We start from the raw sequence: 20,829 nt of genomic DNA on the forward strand, positions 1-20,829 counted from the left end.
TACATCCTAATAGAATATGGCCCAAAACACACTACGTAATGGACACCATTTTGTAATGGTTTTAATGGTTAACGGCTGATGGTTTGTAATGGTTTTGTAGTGGAAACCATTACCATTTCTGTAATGGTTTCTATTGTTTTTTTTCAGCAGGGCTTTTTCCTCCATCTCAATATCAAAGATACCTTTTCTAATCAACTCAGTTTTCAAAGCTGTTTTAACATTTTCTTTGAGCCTTTTATCTTTAATCACAATTTCATAATGTTCAGCAATACTCAATAATTGCTCTTTAGTACACCCGTTCAAAAGTTCGTTAGAAGGTGAACTAACAAACTCATCAATATCAGCCATGCTGAAATCACCAGAACAAATATAATCAGCACAGTGCATTCAAATAACGTTCCCTTTCGAGGGGAACTCAACAATACGTCGAATGACGCAATGGGGAACGCCTCAGGCGTGACAGGTGTCTGAAATCAAATATCAACTCACAGTAATCAGGTTGACCGGCGACAGCCCGTGCATCATCAGCTTGAATGATGAGCGCGTCAATCTGGATGTATAAGAAGGGCGCCTTGAAACCCTGACAACATCTTTTCGTCTTCAGGGACTGTTTGTCTGTGTGATAGTATCAACGATTAAGCGCGCAGAGACGTGGAGAAACACTTTGCGCGAGTGTGCCGACTTGTGTCCAGATATTTGACACCGGAGGATTCACACGATCTGTGCGTGTTCTGCCTGAGAGAAGAGCATGTGCGGGAAGCTCTCAAAGGAGTTTTTTCCGCGAACTGAGAGTTTTCCTTTCAGAACTCTCTGCTCTCGTCTGACCCACTTCTCGAGGGAAGTGGGCGCGGCATCTGAACCCCGCGGTTCCGGTTCCCGCTCGAGCTGAGGCTCAGTGGCGGTTGAGCTCGTGGAGCTTTCAGATGGAGCTGGCAGATTTTTGGGAGAGGGGCGTTAACCTCGCGGATGATCTACCAGCTGACGAGGGTGAGTTACAGATTAACGCTGAACATCTAAGAAGAGAGAAAATGAGCGCTCTCTCTCTTTGGTGAATCTGTAACTTTTCTCTTCGGGCAGGGCAGGAGTTGGCTGTAATATGTAATATATATATATATATATATATATATATATATAGAAAAGGATGTCAGTTTGGTTGAGACCGAACCATTTCAGCCCTCCTGCCCAGTGTACGCTGAGCTGGTTGACATTATGGGGCGCGCCACAGACAGATTGCAGTTGCAGTGGAGGCGCGTCTGGGAGGAACCCGCTCATGGTATTTTGGATGGCTGGTTCCTCCCCACCCATAAGCCACCAGCCCGGATGAGCCTTCCATTCCTTTCTGATCTCCACGCTGGGATTGAGAGGGTATGGAAGAATCCGTTCTCCTCACGTCTCTATCTGCATCAGCGGGCTAGTTTCGCTGCTGTGGAGGGAGCCGTGGAGCACGGATATGTGTCGATGCCGCCAGTGGACGAGACGTTGGCTAACTATCTCGTCTCTGGTTGGTCCTCTTCACTAAGAGCTCTGACCCTGTCATCCAAGCTGCTCAAGACATCTTCATGCTTGAATGACAGAGCGTACACGGCAGCAGGTCAGGCAGGTGCGGTTCTGCACGCCCTTGTGGTCCTCAGGCCTACCAGACTGATCTGCTGCGGGACTCCGGGCCACCAAGCAATCTGCTGTTCCGTCGGTGCTATGGTGGCCACGGAGAGACTTCTGTGGGAGCTCCCACATACTGTGGTTGCCGGGTTACAGGCCTCACCAGGCCTTCCTGGTTATGAGCTCCCACATACTGTGTTCGCCAGGTTACAGGCCTCACTAGGCCTTCCTGGTTATGAGCTCCCACACATTGTGGTCGCTACGTTACAGGCCTCAAAGGGGCCTTCCTGGTTATAGTTCCCACATACTGTGGTTGCCGGGTTACAGGCCTCACCAGGCCTTCCTGGTAATGAGCTCCCGCATACTGTGGTCGCCAGGTTACAGGCCTCACCAGGCCTTCCTGGTTATGAGCTCCCACTTATTGTGGTCGCCAGGTTACAGGCCTCACCAGGCCTTCCTGGTTATGAGCTCCCACATGCTGTGGTCGCTGGGTTACAGTCTTCACCAGGCCTTCCTGGTTATGAGCTCCCACATATTGTGGTCACCAGGATACGAGCTCTCACATACTGTGGTCGCCAGGTTAAAGGCCTCACCAGGCCTTCCTGGTTATGAGCTCCCACACATTGTGGTCGCCAGGTTACAGGCCTCACCAGGCCTTCCTGGTTATGAACTCCCACATACTGTGGTCACCAGGATACGAGCTCTCACATACTGTGGTCGCCAGGTTAAAGGCCTCACCAGGCCTTCCTGGTTATGAGCTCCCACACATTGTGGTCGCCAGGTTACAGGCCTCACCAGGCCTTCCTGGTTATGAGCTCCCACATACTGTGGTCGCCAGGTTACAGGCCTCACCAGGCCTTCCTGTTTATGAGCTCCCACATACTGTGGTCGCCAGGTTACAGGCCTCACTAAGCCTTCCTGGTTATGAGCTCCCACACATTGTGGTCGCTACGTTACAGGCCTCAAAGGGGCCTTCCTGGTTATAGTTCCCACATACTGTGGTTGCCAGGTTACAGGCCTCACCAGGCCTTCCTGGTTATGAGCTCCCACTTTCTGTGGTCGCCAGGTTACAGGCCTCACCAGGCCTTCCTGGTTATGAGCTCCCCTACATTGTGGTCGTTAGGTTACAGGCCTCAAAGGGGCCTTCCTGGTTATGAGTTCCCACATACTGTGGTAGTCAGTTTACAGGCCTCACCAGCCTTCCTGAATGTGGGCTCCCACATGCTGCGGTAGCCAGACTACAGCCTCACCACCTTTCCTGAGCACTTTGCTCCCACTCTGTGGTCACCAGGCTTCAGGCTTCATTGGCCTTCCTGGTTATGAGTTGTCACATGTCAGGTTGCAGGCTTCACCCGGCCTTCCTGAATTTGAAACCCCCACTTTTCGTGGTCGCTAAGTTGTAGTGGTGAGTCTTCACATGTCAGGCTGCAGGCCTCAGCGGCCTTCCTGAATGTGAGCTCCCCATGCATTGGGACTATCGGGTGTTGGGCCTTGTCAGGCCTTCCTGATTATGGGTTCCCACTTGTTGTGGCTGCCAGGTTACAGGCCTCAAGTTCGGCCTTCCTGAATTCAGAGTGAAGTACACGAACCCATACTTCACCTATTATTGTGGTAAATCACATGACCGGATGTCTTGTGTACTTTCTAAAATCCATTTCGTATGGTAAGGGTCACACGCGGTATGCTTCGGTCCCTTCTTATGTGGGTCAGACCCCGGTCTTCCCTTGGGTCCCACTTTAAGAGGCGTCCTGTCACTTAAGTAGGCTACAGGGATGCCCTTCTCTGGCTAACTTCTGGAAGAAGTAGCCTCCACTTGGTGGAGTAAGCTCCCACAGGTTGTGGTCACCAGGCTGGGTCTCACTGACCTTCCTGAGTACGAGCTCCCACCCAATGTGGTCGCCAGGTTACAGGCCTTACCAGGCCTTCCTGGTCATGAGCTCCCACACACTGTGGTCGGCAGGTTACAGGCCTCAACAGGCCTTCCTGGTTATGAGCTCCCACATATTGTGGTTGCTGGGTTACAGGCCTCACCAGGCCTTCCTGAATTCAGAGTGAAGTACACAAACCCATACTTCACCTATTATTGTGGTAAGTCACCCAACGAGATGTCTTGTGCACTTTTTAAAATCCATTCCTTATGGTGAGGGTCACGCGCGGTATGCTTCGGTCCCTTCTTATGTGGCTCAGACCCCGGTCTTTCCTCGGGTCCCACTTTAAGAGTTCTTAAGAGCTAACTTCTGGAAGTTGCTCCCACTTGGTGTGGTTTTTCAGGTACACCAGGCTGGGTCTCCCTGACCTTCCTGAGTACGAGCTCCCACCGGATGTGGTCGCCAGGTTACAGGCCTTACCAGGCCTTCCTGGTCATGAGCTCCCACACACTGTGGTCGCCAGGTTGCAGGCCTCACTAGGCCTTCCTGGTTATGAGCTCCCACATACTGTGGTCGCCAGGTTACGAGCTCCCGCATACTGTGGTCGCCAGGTTACAGGCCTTACCAGGCCTTCCTGGCCATGAGCTCCCACACACTGTGGTCGCTAGGTTACAGGCCTCAACAGGCCTTCCTGAATTCAGAGTGAAGTACACAAACCCATACTTCACCTATTATCGACAAGATGTCTTGTGGACTTTTTTAAAATCCATTTCTTATGGTGAGGGTCACGCGCAGTATGCTTCGGTCCCTTCTTATGTGGTTCAGACTCCGGTTCTTCACTTTGGGTCCCACTCTAGATGTGTCTTTGTCGCAATACATTACGACAGGCACTTCCCTTGTTCAAGCTATCTCCCACAACTGGTGGTTTTAGGTCTCATTAGACCTTTTTCGAGGTAGCCCCATATTGTGGGTCTGTCAGGTTTCTAGCCTCTGGCTTTCCTGAAGGATGAGCTTCCACATGCTGTGGTCGTGGGGTTTCAGGCCGCACAATGTACGGCCTTCCTGACATGAGCCCTCATGTTTCAGAGCTCCCCACACAGGGGGTCATCAGGTCTTAGGTCTCATTGACCTTCCTGATTTCGATCCCTCTCTTACTTCCTCAGTGCTCAAAGCGAGCACTAGGTGGAAACTCGTGGATTGAGTGTACGATTCCCGTTGTTTTGAGGTTGAGTCACACTCTCCGGAGGATCCCGTCTCTGTGATCCGAAACTCGATGGTTTCTGCCAGCTTCGTGGGCCTTCAGTTTTTGGATGCCTTTCCTAGGCAATTTCCAGAGGCTCTGTCTTGGACGGACAGGCTATGGCCAGACTGTGTGTCTTAGTACAGATCACCAGGCCAGCCTGGGGGCATTTCAGGAGGAGTGCTCTCCTGAATAGTGATTGGCTGGGGGTCCCTTTGGCCCCCTAGCCACACTCCCTAGAAGGGACCCCTTCTATTTTGAAGTGGTGGTCCTAAAGCCTTTGAGCTGGCCCCGATTTACCCACGTTAGTACGTTCTGGTTTTTCTTGGTTCATTAGCTTGGGCTATGACCGGTAGGGAGTGCTGTCACTGACAGCCCGATGTAACATAGGGTGAGTGGTTTCAGTGTTCCTTGGAATTACTGGTTCTGACAGTTGTCACTGCCTTTTCGGCATGCACTCCCCTCAGCATGGCGGAGTGGGTATTTCGTTCCCCATTGCGTCATTCGACGTATTGTTGAGTTCCCTTCGAAAGGGAACGTCTCAGGTTACGACTGTAACCTATGTTCCCTGAGAACAGGGAACGAGACAATACGTCTCGTTGCCATGCCTCGGGGCCTGCCTGCAACAGTCCCTTCAGACGATAGGATGTTGTCACGGTTTCAAGGCGCCCTTCTTATACATCCAGATTGACGCGCTCATCATTCAAGCTGATGATGCACGGGCTGTCGCCGGTCAACCTGATTACTGTGAGTTGATATTTGATTTTAGACACCTGTCACGCCTGAGGCGTTCCCCATTGCGTCATTCAACGTATTGTCTCGTTCCCTGTTCTCAGGGAACATAGGTTACAGTCGTAACCTGAGACGTTTTCCCTAGCTTTCCAATACTTCTACCTAACTCAACCCTAGTCTTCATGCGATTACCGGTAGGGGGTATTAATGCACTGTAGCCCGCTGGGTGAAAAACGCAACTTGTCAAACCAGCGACGCCTTCAACACGGATGTGCTCCCGAAATAATTACTACTACCCACCGCAACACTACAGAAAATTAACAAATCCGACACATCTCAAAAGAAACATGCCGCTATACCTATCAGAGAAAACTCACGTTCAAAAAAACAATATTGCACATTCATTTACCAACTGGTGATTTCACACAGTGAACAAATTGACTTTGGCACAAAAACATTTTCGTGTGTCCAACAAATAATCAATTATCAAACTAAGCATCCAAAAATGTAATGCAATCAAATTACCAAAGGACAGACGAGCCCCCAATTTGTTACGACCGCTCAAGGGAAGCAACAAAAACAAGGGACACACGCAAACCAAATAATAGGCTCAAAACTAATGTTTATTTAACTACAAATGATAAGACAAAAACAAAATAATGAAATGACAACAGTTAAAGAAAATAAAAGTGTTTCTGTAGTTAGTTATCAGCAAAATCAGTGTGTAGAGCACGATGCATGGTTGACAGTGTAATACAATGTTGAGGTTTGAAATGTAAATGCAAAAAGCAACAAAATACAACGCAAGCAAAACAGCAAAAAAAAAAAAAAAAGGTAATCTTTTAAGCGTCTAAGGTCACAGGTGTTTCCAGTGTTGAAGCAATTAGGCATTTTAATGCAATTAGTGGGCTCAGGAACCAACGGCAATGTTCAAGACCAACAGCAGGGGTCGTCAAATGACTCAAAAAAAGATTTGTTCATTTTGATGAATGAGTTTGAACAGGAAAGTCACGAACGCTCATCACAGAACAGAGCAAGGAGAGCATTTGTGCTTATAAAATTATTATTATTTTTTATTTATTTTTTTAAATGACCACTCATTTCGCTAGATAAGACCCTTATTCATCGTCTGGTGTCGTTTAAAGCCCTTTGAAGCTGCACTAGACCTTGAACCATTTGGTTCCCATTGGTCGGTTCCCATTGAAGTACATTTTATGGAGAAAATCCTGGAATGTTTTCAACAAAAACCTTAATTTATTTTCGACTGAAGAAAGAAAGACATGGAATCTTGGATGACATGGGGGTGAGTAAATTATCAGCAAAATTAGCCATGCATTTGCTTTTTCAATGTGCATTCTCATAATCCATTATACACTGATTTTTAAAGGACAACTCCAGCGCAAAATGAACCTTTGGTCTAATTACACATTGTTACCTAGTCGTTATCTGATATTTGTTTTCATGATTGCCGAATGTAAATTTGTATCTCTAAAAACAGTTTAGCCTATAACGCTAGTATAACGCTAGTATATAGGGCATAGAGTAATGACAAATAAAAATCGCTTGTTATTACCACTAACAAGGCTCAAAATAGCCCCACACAAACACGGTAGCATAATAAGGGTCCCTACATTCAAACCAAAGCATTGAGAACTTTGTCAGTGTACAAACAGTTTAATAAGGAGATATTTTATTCACACTATACACATTTTATACACAGTGAACACTGCGTGACCAAGCGGCAACCTCCCCGTCTCTCTCTTGAAGCCAACACGGAAGTGAATTAAACTGTAATTTATCGAGTGGCCGCTTGAGGCAGGCTGCAGAAGCGAGTTAAATCTGTATCTCCCCCATGTTAAAATGCCCAACTTTACAGCAGAAAAAAACATGTTTACAGCCTGGAGCAAAAAGTGGCTTTGGTCTATAGCTCATTTTTCCCTTCATGACAACTGTGAGGGGGGTGAATTTTTTTACAACTAATCTGAAATTATATTTAAGCCTTAAAGTTCTGCATAATTAAGGGCGTGGCCACTTGAGTGACAGGTGGATTCTTGCCGCCGCGTTCACTCACTGTCGATTGTCTGCTGTCTGTTAGCGTCACCCTCAGCTGTGTTGTGCTTTTCCGGGATTATTTCATACAATTTAATATTATACCTTCGCCCGTGCACGCCGTTGGATTCCGTCGTGTTGAGTATGGAGAGAACGACCAGCGCCGTGTTTCCAGCTGTTTCCCTCGCATGCACTAATGGATGTTTGATGATTTCAGTGCTTTCTCTCCGTCCATGCAATAGATGCACACCCTTGAATGAGCGCGGATTTCTAGTTCATTTACTTGAAGTTCTGAGGTAATATCTTTGGTTTGACTCATCTGAGAAACTGAGAGGCGGCCAAAATCAGATAAATCAGTAAAATGGACTGAATTAAAGCTCTTTACGAACTTGACGTGATGCCGACTGACATGTGTGCTTGCCTTGAATCACTGTCACATGCACAAGCTTAGAGCAATATTGTAAGTGACTAATACATTTTTAAATAGCAGAATAATAATGCACATAGTTGACTGCTTGTTGTGAGAAATGTGTGATCTGTGTTAATGTACTTGTATACATGCTCTTAACTAATGGGCTATATGCACGCATAAGTTCCGCATTTGACTTAAGGATGCTCGTCCATTTCCGGTTGTGTAGATTAAAGTCCCCGTGAACCGAAAGTTGCAAACGATTTTTCTCCAGTGCTGTGACGTATTTCCAAGTGAAACGGAATATTGAACAGAGGGCAGGGTTTTACTCTAGCGCTCCTCCTCTCCATCTCTCGCTCATAGCAAACTAATGGTTTGAGGGGAGTGGTTAAGCGTTTCCCTACCCAAACTGTGAAACCTACGTCATCAGAAAAAGAAACCGTTCCAGACCGGAAGTAACTTTTCAGATTTTGATTAAAGATTACTAAGGTAAAACATTTTTTTAATATATATTCACTTGCACGGATTAATTGTTCACCACAAGACTAGTAATATGCGCTAACAAAGTAAATAGGTTCAATTTTTATTTCACGGGGACTTTAAAGCGGAGGAAAACCGGAGAAAACGGGATTATGGCAGAGTCTTCAATATTTACTGTCCTCCCGTCTTTGAAACGAAACGCACATACGTTTAGATGTAATTTTATATATAGTTATGTTTATTTAATATAATTTTAAAAAGAAGCATAAACACAACGAGGGATGTCTGTTTTATCTGTTTTTGTGACTAACGTTTCATTTGTATAACCATGGAGTATAAAATTCAATATAAATTCTCAGTATTGCATTGGACTCTATGATCGGCGGAAGTTATCAAGCATCCTTAATCCTTCACCGGAAATAACGCCGTGCATAGAGCCCATTGCCCCATTTGTGAGATTAATAAAGTTGATAAAAAAAGTTAGGTAGTCTCACTTTTAGTTACGTCTTCACTATTATTATATTTCGAAGGGCAAAACATGAACTTTAACCATTGGCTTTACTTTTTTAATCAGCTGTCAATTCAGCGGCAGTAGCATAGCATTAGCACCTCAGCTCCACCCGCGTCCCGCCTCTTTGCCCATTTTAATTAATCCGGTAGTGACGAGAGGTGACGCACTGCCAAGATGGCGACGGTTGGCCCCGCCCATTTTAGGCCTCAAAATCGCTCTTCAGAAACCTATGGGTGACGTCACGGACATACGTCCATATTTTTTTTACAGTCTATGGTCCCTACGCAGTGTTCACTGCTCCCTACTCCCTGAACACGGTATATCAGTTGAAGTGGACTTCACTGACTTCCTGTGAAGTGATGTATCGATGTTCCCTTATTCCCTATGCCGTTTGCAGTAGGGCTGAACGATTATGGAAAATAATCTAATTGCGATTTTTTTTAACCAATATTACGATTGCGATTTAATATGCGATTTAAAAAAAAAAATTTTTACCTTCTGCATTAGTCGACAAAGACAAGCGATAAATCATTGTACAGTAGGGATGGGAATCTTGAGGCAGCTCATGATCTGATCTACTTTTTTCTTTTAATTAATCTTAATAACACTTAAAATATGTATTTAATTACATGTGTAAAAACACATACTTTAAAAAATAAATATATATATAAAAACATTTAATTAAACCAATTACATGTTAAGAATTTTAAATAGGCTATATAAAATAATATAGCTTCAAAATATGAAAGCTAGTAAATAAAGAGAAACAAAAAAGCATTACAAGCAATAAAGAAAGAGTGGTCTCAGTATTTAAAAGTAGGCTGTCTGAATGTTTTTCATTCAAGAGTTGGAGTGATTCCCCCTCAGTTTAGATATGATAAGCTGCATTCACACTAATGCACATGTCTCTTTTGAAATTGTAAATGTGGTTTGTCCTCTTGGTTTAAGATATAACTGACCGTGTTTACATTAATTTCGCGTCATAAAAGGATTTTGGCATGCACGTTTATGCACATTTAACCAATGAGTCGCTCACGGCCGCATGCACGAGCGCTCTTCACAAAGCACGCGTTAGTATTTTAAAATGAAAGCAGCCTTCTCAGTGATTTTCATAGTTTTAATATATAAGCCAACTGCATTCCAAAAGACATAAATAATGCCTCTGTGAAGCATTTGTAGGACAATTCCCGCGGGAGAGAATGCGCACTGCAAGTGTAACGTTATAACATCAAGCAAAGCCGCAAAACCTGTTCAATGAAGCCCGCGAATGTCCTTGTAATTCGGTTCAATTCCGAACTTTATGAAATAATGTTACTATGTTTTGGAAGGTTCGAGCGGTGTCGTGTGTGTGAGTGAGGAAGAGAGAGAGCGAGAAAATAGAAGCAAGCAGATTCAGAACACGGTTCGTTTCTAAAGCACGCGCACCGTCATCACGCATCTGTGTTTAAAAACTAAGCTCAGACTCAATTCTGAAATTCTCTGAATCGATCCAGGATTGTTGAGGAGAGGAGAGAATAAATAACACAATAAACTGTTCTTTCCTGGACGCCAGACCGTGTAGCGTGGCAAGTTGATGCTTTATCTTGCAGACTGCTTTTCTCTCGCGTGTCAAGTGACCAGTGTAATCGCAGCTCTTGCGATTACAAAATCGCGTTTCATCATATCGTGATTTTATCGCAAATGCAATTAATCGTTCAGCCCTAGTTTGCAGTGCCCTTCGAACTGAACATGTTCGTTCCCTTCGAATTGGAATCTCACTTAAGATGGCGAAATACCCTGTGAAGTCCACTTCGCAGTCCACTTTCGGTCGAATGGAACGCATCTACAGTCAACTTCGCGAATACAGGAAGAAGCCATCTTTGAAAAATTGTCTCTACCAGTCGATCTACGAACGCCGATCCATGTGCGCTGGCGAGATGTGAATAAGGTGATAAGGCGAGCGCGAACAGTAGGCTACGTGTACATATTGAAGAGAAGAAAACGGTTCGTGTTTGTGTTTCTTCCGGAAACAACGGACCATATGAGATTCTGCACAGTTCAGCGCACTTGGATCGGCGTTCGTAGATCGACTGGTAGAGACTATTTTTCAAAGATGGCTTCTTCCTGTATTCGCGAAGTTGACTGTGCGTATAAAATATCTTCTTGTTAAACTGTTTGGACACTGACAAAGTTCTCAATGCTTCGGTTTGAATGTAGGGACCCTTATTATGCTATTGTGTAACTGTGGGGCTATTTTGAGCCTTGTTAGTGGTAATAACAAGCGATTTTTATTTGTCATTAATCTATGCCCTATATCATAGACATATACACTAGACCTCACCTTGGCTACGACAGTTCATTGGAACGAATGCGTCAATAGAGCCGCCATCTTGAAACAGGGGAGCCCCTCCACTTTAATGCATCAGCGTCAATGAAGTAGACACAGGTCTAACGGAAATAAAATCACCATAAATCATCATGAATGCGATTTTTCTTGTTTTTTTGGTCAGACATGTATTTATCATTGATTCTAGAAAGAATTAAAAAAAAAAAAAACATTCTTCCTAGTTCAGATTTCATCAGTGAAAATCATACGCTGCACTTAAGTCCGCCACCATCAATGAATTCGAAGTAAAGGCAGAGATAGCAGCGTTACCTAGCTACTTCCTATGACAAGACCCCTGTTCCAAGATGGCGGCGGTTTTGACGCATGCTTAGAACCCCAAGGTGAGGTCTAGTGTATATGTCTATGGCCCTATATACTAGCATTATACTAGCGTTATAGGCTAAACTGTTTTTAGAGATAAAACTATTTACATTCAGCAATCATGAAAACAAATCTCAGATAACGGTTGAATAGGTAACAATGTGTAATTAGACCAAAGGTTCATTTTGCGCCGGAGTTGTCCTTTAAGTATTGATTAGTCAGTTGTATGGTCCCTAGTGAAAAATCAATATACTAAAATGTATAAATTTTTTTTAAATACATTTATTTTATGCTAAGTATATGACAAATGCATTTACATATTTATGTACTTAAAATAAACACAGTGCAATTGTACTTTTAGTATGCTGAATTGGTACACTTAAAGTCTGTTAAATTGGAACAAGTAATTTTGTTCTTAATTCAGTTTAGTTAACCAGAAATATGAGATACACTTATGTTTGTTTGTGCTAAAGTGGAACTATTCCAAGTATACTTTAGGTACATCTTAAATACTTTTATACTTTTTAAATACATTTAAAGACTGATATTATACAAAGACTTAGTATCCTTATTAATAGTGACATTAAAACACATTCTAAGCTTAATATTAAGAAATATGCATTGTGCTATGAAGAAGTACTCAAAATAAAGTTTAATTCGAATATTTATATCAGTAAGTCTCAAGTCACAGTTGCAGTATGTTAATGGATCTGTGGTAGTATGAAATTACATTTTATTTAGGTATCTGTTTTTTCCCCTAGGGGTTCCATGAATGTATTTATAAAGATGCAACCAGCATTGCTATAATGTTATTTTAGTATAGTTACAATGACTTTTTAGCGATTCAGATTTTTTATTTCTTTATTTCAGTTGGGAGACAGAGAAATCATTCATCTATCTTTTTTTTAAATAACATACTAGCAAAACACTGCAACAGTATTTTTTAAAGAATAATTAAAACTGCTATACTATGCATATGGCTGAGATGTAGATTTGTTAGAATTCATGACCTCTAATGCAAACATTAGCCATTGAATACATAATTGATAACTAATTGATACAGAAAACAAATGTCTCTGGAACTATTTTATATTTGATCATTTATAAATCAGTGTATAATTGATTATAAGTATGCACATTGAAAAAGCTAGTGCATGACTTATAAGTAATTATATTTTATAGATTTAAAAAAAAAGATATTTTTATAGAATAGTAATTTACTTACTTATAAATAAGTATATATGAGGCTATAATTCATCATAAGCATACTGCCATACAAAGCAAAAAGGCAGTAACTACGTAGAGTGCAGAACTGAGAAAAATGTCTTTTGCTAGGGCTTTTTGCAGTTACTGTACAAACCACTACCATTTTTCTCTAAAACGACACGCATTTAAAATAAGATGTTTTGTCACATAACAAAGGATGCCTTGAATGTCATGAAAATTGTAATAATTATAGCTTTACCAAAACTGCAGTTACTGCCTTTTTGCATAGGCTTCATACAAAGTGTTACTCCATTTTTCTTTGGGATGCAACACCAAGTTGTAAAATATGGGTATTAAAGCAAAACCAACTTAGGACCACTGGGTTAGAGTATTGTATAAGGAAACCGTTATGCAAGTCATGAATGCCCTGTCACTTATCATAGTAAAAGTTAATTAAGAACAAAATAAATGAAATATTTGGCTAATCTGATCATGTATTCACTAACCAATATACATTATACCATTTTTAATAGCCTATTATTTTACCAGTAGAAAATAATAAATATAATTTTAAAAAATCTGATTCTGTTGGGGCCTGTTGATAAGCTTAGTAAAGCACCTGACCACCCTTCATTCCCTCAGCTCCTGATGGCAGTGAAATGAATAACTCTGTGAGTGGCACCATAGAAAATCATCAGGGCTACACTGTACCACCAAAAACCTCAGAGGAGAAACACTGTCATTGCATCTGCCACCTTCAAAGGCCTGGTATGAAACTGGTCTGGGTACCTCTACAGGATACTGTAATTGAATCAAGGGAAATCAAGAGAGATCAGTTTCTAAAAAAGGAGGATGTTTTAACCAGCAATGAAGTCAGTAGGCCACAGAATAGTCCATCTCGCCATTCAAAACCCCAAGTATTGCCTCCGTGTGTAAATTGCCAAAGCTTTCTGCTTCACCACAGCCCTCAAAAATTAGCAGGAAAAGGGTTTGTATACGCTGATGAGTCATTTCAAAACCACTCAAACCCCCCTGTACCGCCAAGGACTTATCAGTCCTCTGATTATCAAAATAGCCAACAATACACACAGCTTGACCACACCGATGATCATATATACTTGGATCTTTTGCCATCAAATGTTACTGCTCCAGCTGTCCCCCCTCGTCCTCCCCCAAGACTTCCTCATCACCCTCCACTTAAGCAAAAGACAGAGAGGCGGACTTCTCAGCCAGCATTGGCCTGTGTGGTTTCTCTTCGAGGGGGCGGTCTACCTATTAGAAACACCAGCAACTGTGAGCGTGGAAGAATGTCTCGCCCTATGCCTGTGCTAAACCCATCAGGTGAGAACAGAAGTTTTATTAGAGAAAAAGTGTGTACGACTTTAATATTTACTGTGCACTTTTAATGGCTAAGATTTCGCCAAGAATGACACAATTTTTGAATTAAAGGGTTAGTTCACCAAAAATGAAAATTAAGTCATTAATTACTCACCCCCATGCTGTACCAACCCCGTAAGACCTTTGTTCGTCTTCGGAACACAAATGAAGATATAGAAGGACTCTGATGAAGATGTAGTTTTAGATCGAAACGTTAGTCAAGTCACTGTTATGCACCTCAAATAAATTTGTTACCAAGAAGATTTATGCGTTGCACTGGCGATTCTTTTTTTATGTTTGATCTTGTCCTGCCCTGGATGCACCGGATCATTTGTGAATTTACAGAAGCGCAGCAAGCCCTCCTTTTCATTTTGAAACAAATGAAGATATTTTTGATTAAATTTGAGAGCTGTATCACTACCACATAGGCTGCCTAAAGGAATGGATCTTGACGGCCCAGAAAGTCAATGAAGAAAATGTTTAAATATTCCATGTGACAACAGTGGCTCAACTATAAGTTTATCAAGCGACTAGAATACTTTTTGTGCTAAAAAACAAACAAAAATAACGACTTTATTTGACTATTCCTTTTCTTCCTTGTGGGCCTGAAACCTTCAAGAGATTTCCACAACGCATGCGCGAAAACTGAACTGAAGTAATTGAAGGAGATCGCAATTCTCGCGCATGTGTTGTGGAAATCTCTTGAAATCTCGTTTAAGTATTCTCGTCGCTTGATAAACTTATAGTTGAGCCACTGTTGTCACATGGAATATTTAAACATTTTCTTCATTGACTTTCTGGGCCGTCAAGTTTCGATCCCTTAGAGTGCCTATGTGATAGTGATACAGCTCTCAAATTTAATAAAAAATATCTTCATTTGTGTTCCGAAGACGAACGAAGGTCTTACGGTGTTGGTACAGCATGGGGGCTAGTATTTAATGACTTAATTTTCAATTTTGGGTGAACTAACCCTTTAATGCCTTGTGTTGATCCTAGAACAACACTCTTGTCGAAAATAAACATAGTCTCAACCCTGTTCATAACCCCAAACATTAAAGTATGTTCCTGTGTAACATTGTCCAAGCCCCTAAAACCAGCCTAGACCCTACCCTAATTGCTCCAGGAATATTTCCTTCTTGCTGAAATCATTGTGGACATCAAGATATGCTATGAGTTCTTTTTTCTGTCTTTTTTTCCTCTCAAATATCTCTTTTAAATGCTGTATTCATTACTCAAATGAAACAGATATTTGTCTAGATTTCTGGAAAGCTGTTTTTTTTTTTTTCTAGGTGAGAGCTATGAAAATGGGAATATCAAAGACTGGGAGTCTATTGACAAGAAAGAGTAAGTTTACAGTTCTTAAAAGTCAAATTATTTTTGGGGGCTCAGTAGGCTGTTAAAAGTTTTGTAAAAATATTTTTGATGTGAAAATATTAAAATGATAATGACAGTAGCTTACACACACACACACACACACTGACTTGTTTTTTATTCTGACTTGTTTAATACGCCATCTTCCAATTAATATTCGTTGAGTTTAATTTACACATCCTCTTTCCCTGAAATAAAAACCTGACATATCCAACTTTTACGGATTTGAAAAAGAGAGGTTTAATTTCAGACTCACTGCTAACAGGAAAGACTGTCAAAGTGAAAGTCCGAGGTGGTGAGAATTACCTCTTTTGTCTCCCAGGTTTGTTGTGAGTTTAGGTTTAGAAATTACATTTTAAAAAGAACTCTCTTGTCATTTGGCCTTAAGGATCTGTGACTGATTCTAGTTTGAGCCCAGTAATGTGTGGCCAAGTTAAATAGTTGTAGGTTTCTTACAGGCTGTTTGACAAAACAGAAAGCCCACGGAGGATCTCCAGTGATTGGGAGCCAAACAGTGACTATGGTGAGATACCTAAATGACTACATGAAACACAAACAAGCATGCACGCACACGCACAATGTTGGGTTTCCTTGTTTTTATGGGGACATTACATTTACATACTGTATATCCCCTAACTTTAACCCTACCCCAACTTCTAAACCTTCTCATTACAGAAAACTTTCTGCATTTTTGCATTTTCAATTAATATCACTAGTATTACTTATAAGCTGTTTTCCTCATGGGACCAAACAATATCCCTACAAGGAAAAGGATTTTCAGATATTGAGGGGACATTTTGTTTGAAAAGGTTTACCAGAAAAATATTTTCATCTTAAAACTAGAGTTAGTGGTTTTCTTTTTTATTTAATATGAAGGTATTGGAGCAGGATTTATAGTACACTGGATAAGTTGAATAAGCATTAGGTGCAATAATGTTTCTTTGGATCTTTTGTGATTCAACCAAACTTTCTCAAACACATGTCATCCCCAGAACCTCTGTATCAGATCTACCAGGCTAAAGTCTCGAAAGAAGCCAGTCAGATCCAGACTGATAGCCCTGATTGCAACAGGAAAAGTGTTAGTGAAACTCTGGGTCTTGAGGGTCACGGAGGGCTGGGGGTGGTTGACCCCCGATCCAAAAGAGGCCCCGAAGAGATTACTCTCTGGCAAGACTTACCGGTGGTGAAGGAAAGTGGAATTTTATACAAACTTGCTCGCACTGAAATACAGAGACAAGAGGTTAGAGTAATATTTTTTTTATTTTTTTATTTTTTGTTCAAGTTTAGCTTGTACGTATCTTTATTTTAATCTTTGTGTGTTTTTAGAGCATGTTTGAGGTGCTCACCTCGGAGGCCTCTTACCTGCGCTCCTTGCGGGTTCTGAAGGATCACTTCCTGGGGTCACGGGAACTCAAAGAGACTATGGTCATTCATGATAGGAAGGCCCTCTTCTCCAACCTCCTGCAGGTCTATGAAGTCAGCGAGAGGTGAGAGGGATAGAGGAGAAACAATGAGAATTTTTACATTTATCTGAGGACTACAAAATGACCTACTCTTTTCTATTCAAAAATAGAGTGTAACTCGTACTCCAAAAAGGTACCATAAAATAAGTCTAAGCTTGTGAACTTTATGCCAAGTCTTCTGACACTTGTGTGTGGAACAGCATGAAATTTACTATTATGAAATTGTTCACTCATAATGAAATCTTTGAAAAGTAATCTTGAATATTTTACCCATAATGAAAGTCAATCATTTACTCAAAAAAAAAAAAAAAAAAAAGGAAAAAAAGAAATAAAATTAGCCTACATAACTAATGCACTATATTTGTGACGTTGTGCGGAGAAACAGAGCTGAGGCTGGGTCCAAACGCAGTGTAGCTTTATTAACAAACTAGAAACAAGACACAAGACTAGAAGCAGGACTCGAGAATCATGAAAGCACCAACGTAACACACATAAATTCAACAACCAACAAAGACAGGGCAGAAACACAGGGCTTAAATAATCAAGGACAAACGAGCTAGACAAGATAACAAGGGGGCGTGAGAAATGAGAAACACCTGGGATAAATAATAGACGGGCAATAACTAATAACGAAAACACACAAAATCACTTCGTGACAATATTACTGTATTCTAAGTCTTCTGGATCTAGGCATGGGCAGGGGTGAGTGGAGCCCACTTAAAAGTCTGCCTTGCCCACTCAATCAGAATTTAGGCACAGATAATGTCAATCTGTATTTCTATGATTTGTGCATTGATTAAAAACAAAACAGACAGGCTGTGTGTTGAGAAGTTTGATAAATGGCAAAAGAATGGCTGGCAATTACACAAGCTATAACAGGCAGATTTTTTTTTTTTTTTGCGTGCTATCAAGGCAACAACCTACACTAGAGCACCGGATACCCTTGCTATGGCCCTCATTGCACTTACCTGAGTAGTTGAAATACACTACAAAACATTGATCATTTAAGAGTGTGCATTTATTACATAGACGGAGGAGCAAGAACATAAGTATAAAATGAATATGCATAGCTCAGTTGAGGAACAGGCCTAAATTTATTTCATTTGTCACTGAAAAACATATCAGTCAAGGTCAAATGATCAATCATGACATAGTCATGGATTTGGAATGGCTTTAATAAGAATAAATTGGTACCGCTTCCTTTTACAGTACAGTACTTACAGTGTACTTACCTAGAAAGTACTAATAGGTAAGTACATGGAAGTAAACTTAAACATTAACCAAACTACCTCATGGGAATGAATAAACATATCTGTTTTTCATAGGTTTATAGGTGATCTGCTGAAGCGAGTCGATGAGAGTGTGGTGATATCTGACGTGTGTGACATCATTCATGAGCATGCAGAAAGCTATTTCTCAGTCTTCATTGATTACGTCAGAAATCAGCAGTACCAAGAAAAGACCTACAGCAGACTGATGTGAGACATTTATACACACCTAAATTCATTTGTAGTGAAACACACAACCACAAAATAATAATTCTAATCTAAAACAACAGTGAAAGCTTCTAAATACCTAAAGTGTATTTACTTTTAGAGTACAATGACCAAAACATACATGTTAAGTGATAAATAAATGTAGTGTTGAAGAGTTGTTTATGTTTATGTGTATGTACTGGCAGGGAGAGTAACAGGGATTTTTCAGTTGTGATGAGGCGGCTGGAGGTATCTCCACTCTGCAAACGTCTGCCCTTCACATCCTTTATGCTTCTGCCTTTCCAGCGAATCACACGCATCAAAATACTTATACAGGTGCAATTTAACATTATAATGTTCTCAAAAATACCTGTTCCTCTCATTTGTAAATGTGAAATGAGCAGACAATAGTGCCTGGATCAATTTCAACCTTTTGCAGAATATCCAAAAGCGGACTACAAAGGGCACTAAAGAGGAGGAAACTGCTTCCAAGGCCCTTGCTTCTGTGTCTGAGGTAAAAAGGGTTAAATCAGCATTGACCTTTGACCTTTAATATCTACAGCACATCTACTTTCATTGTTAGCGACATGTAATTTCCACTGCTTTTAATACATTTGCTTGAATTTTAATTCAGAAATGAATAACATGCTCATAACAGAAGAGGTGTACAGTATGTGTGTGAATTTATTTTTTTAAATGTCATTTATAATAAATTAATAGATCTGACCATCATGTCATTGACCCAAATATCATTATACGTAACATCAGATAAATAAATTAAAATGCTGAGTTGCAACTTTTCTTGGCAACATAAACCGTCTACGGATGGGCTAATAGGACATTTTGCTTGATGGAAGATTGTGATTATTTACTGAACATTGATGTAATAATTCTGATTGTGTGTACCACTAGAAAGTGGGACAATAAAACTAAATATAAACGTCTTTTAAAAAATGGTTCATAACTCTTAAATATCTCTATATGCATTTGTTTTACCTTACATGTCCAGCTTTGATCTCTATCTTCTTGTTTGTAGCTTATCACGCAGGCAAACACACAGGTGGGGCAGATGAAACAAATGGAGGAGCTCATCCACATCTACAACAAATTGGAGTTTGACAAACTCAAGGTCTGTAAATTAACTAATGGACTCTTTAAAAATAGATTTTCCAGAAAGTATAGCCTTATGCCATAGTAGAATATTTTCTTTAGAATATATCTACATACTCTTGCTTTACAGAACCCAGGAAGGTTTTATTCTGTTAACAGATGCCTAGAAGTAGGTATGCACCAAAATTTCGGCCGTTACAATTATCGGCCGAAAATGGCATTTTCAGTTTTTAATAGACAGAAAAATACACAGGAAGTGGTGAAGTCAAGCAGTCTCACAAACAGATCCCTAACGGAGGGTCCTTGTGGTAATTACAGTATGTTGGCCAGGAAATCCAAATGTTCACCTATCATTTATAAACCTCAAATATGGCTTTTCATTTGAAACATGTAATTAGCAACTTAACATGTCTGCTCGCTCTAACATTAATAGATAAATGTGTGCTATTGTTAGGCGCAAATTCAAGTGACGTGAAGGAACTCGGGCTGTTCCTGTGGGGGTTCTCTGGGTTTGTGTGGTTTCTCATCTGCCAAGCCCACAGTTAATGCCAAACTGCTCAGTAAAAGGGCCAGTCGATATACTGCTCAATGGTCCCGTTTAAGTCATGCAGTTGTATCATTATATAGCCAAGCGGCTCAGAAAGACCTCAACGAAAAAATACCAAAAATGGTAAATGGACTGCACTTATATAGCACTTTCATAGACCCAATGGCCACCAAAGCACTTTACAATTTGCCTCACATTCACCCATTCATACACATGCCGACAACAGTGTCAGCCATACAAGGCGCCATCCAGCTCGTCGGGAGCAGCTGGGGTTAGGTGTCTTGCTCATGGACACCTCAACACTTGGTCAGGTGGAACCGGGGATTGAACCACCAACCTTTCGGTTTGTAGACAACCTACATGAACCACTGAGCCACTGCCGCCCCAAGGCACAAATCATCCACACTAGACAGATGAGCCAGCTCCAAAAAGTCCCTTACGTAGTCCTCGATCGGTCGGTCTCCTTGACGGAGATATATCAGTTGTGCTGCTGGATTCATGTTTGGTGAGTTCTTCTGTCATGAAGTGGTTGAAGCAAGAGAGGAATCAGGATCCAAATGCTGCCAACTTTATTAGGCCCTGTTTACACGAGAACGCTCGCGGGTGAAATTGTAAAAAAATATTTTATCGGATGTCAAGTCAAGTCACATTTAACATTAGCGCTTTTCACAATACAGATTGTATCAAAGCAGCTTCACAGTGATAA

The 20,829-nt window shown here is 41.3% G+C and overlaps 1 protein-coding gene across 2 annotated transcripts in view; it reads left to right on the forward strand.

The window, feature by feature from the left end:
• arhgef15a (Rho guanine nucleotide exchange factor 15a) overlaps nt 1–20,829 on the forward strand; it is an 82,718-nt gene that overhangs the window by 7,750 nt on the left and 54,139 nt on the right. For both annotated transcript variants that reach the window (XM_039662456.2, XM_039662458.2), the window contains 9 exons: nt 13,423–14,121; nt 15,447–15,501; nt 15,987–16,051; nt 16,521–16,768; nt 16,855–17,015; nt 18,317–18,469; nt 18,673–18,802; nt 18,906–18,980; nt 19,503–19,595. In XM_039662456.2, coding sequence (XP_039518390.2) covers nt 13,423–14,121; nt 15,447–15,501; nt 15,987–16,051; nt 16,521–16,768; nt 16,855–17,015; nt 18,317–18,469; nt 18,673–18,802; nt 18,906–18,980; nt 19,503–19,595 — 1,679 coding nt within the window. The remainder of the gene's footprint in view (nt 1–13,422; nt 14,122–15,446; nt 15,502–15,986; nt 16,052–16,520; nt 16,769–16,854; nt 17,016–18,316; nt 18,470–18,672; nt 18,803–18,905; nt 18,981–19,502; nt 19,596–20,829) is intronic.

The sequence above is a fragment of the Pimephales promelas genome, chromosome 4 (genome assembly GCF_988280905.1).
Source record: "Pimephales promelas chromosome 4, fPimPro1.hap1.1, whole genome shotgun sequence".
Classification (NCBI taxonomy): domain Eukaryota; kingdom Metazoa; phylum Chordata; class Actinopteri; order Cypriniformes; family Leuciscidae; genus Pimephales; species Pimephales promelas.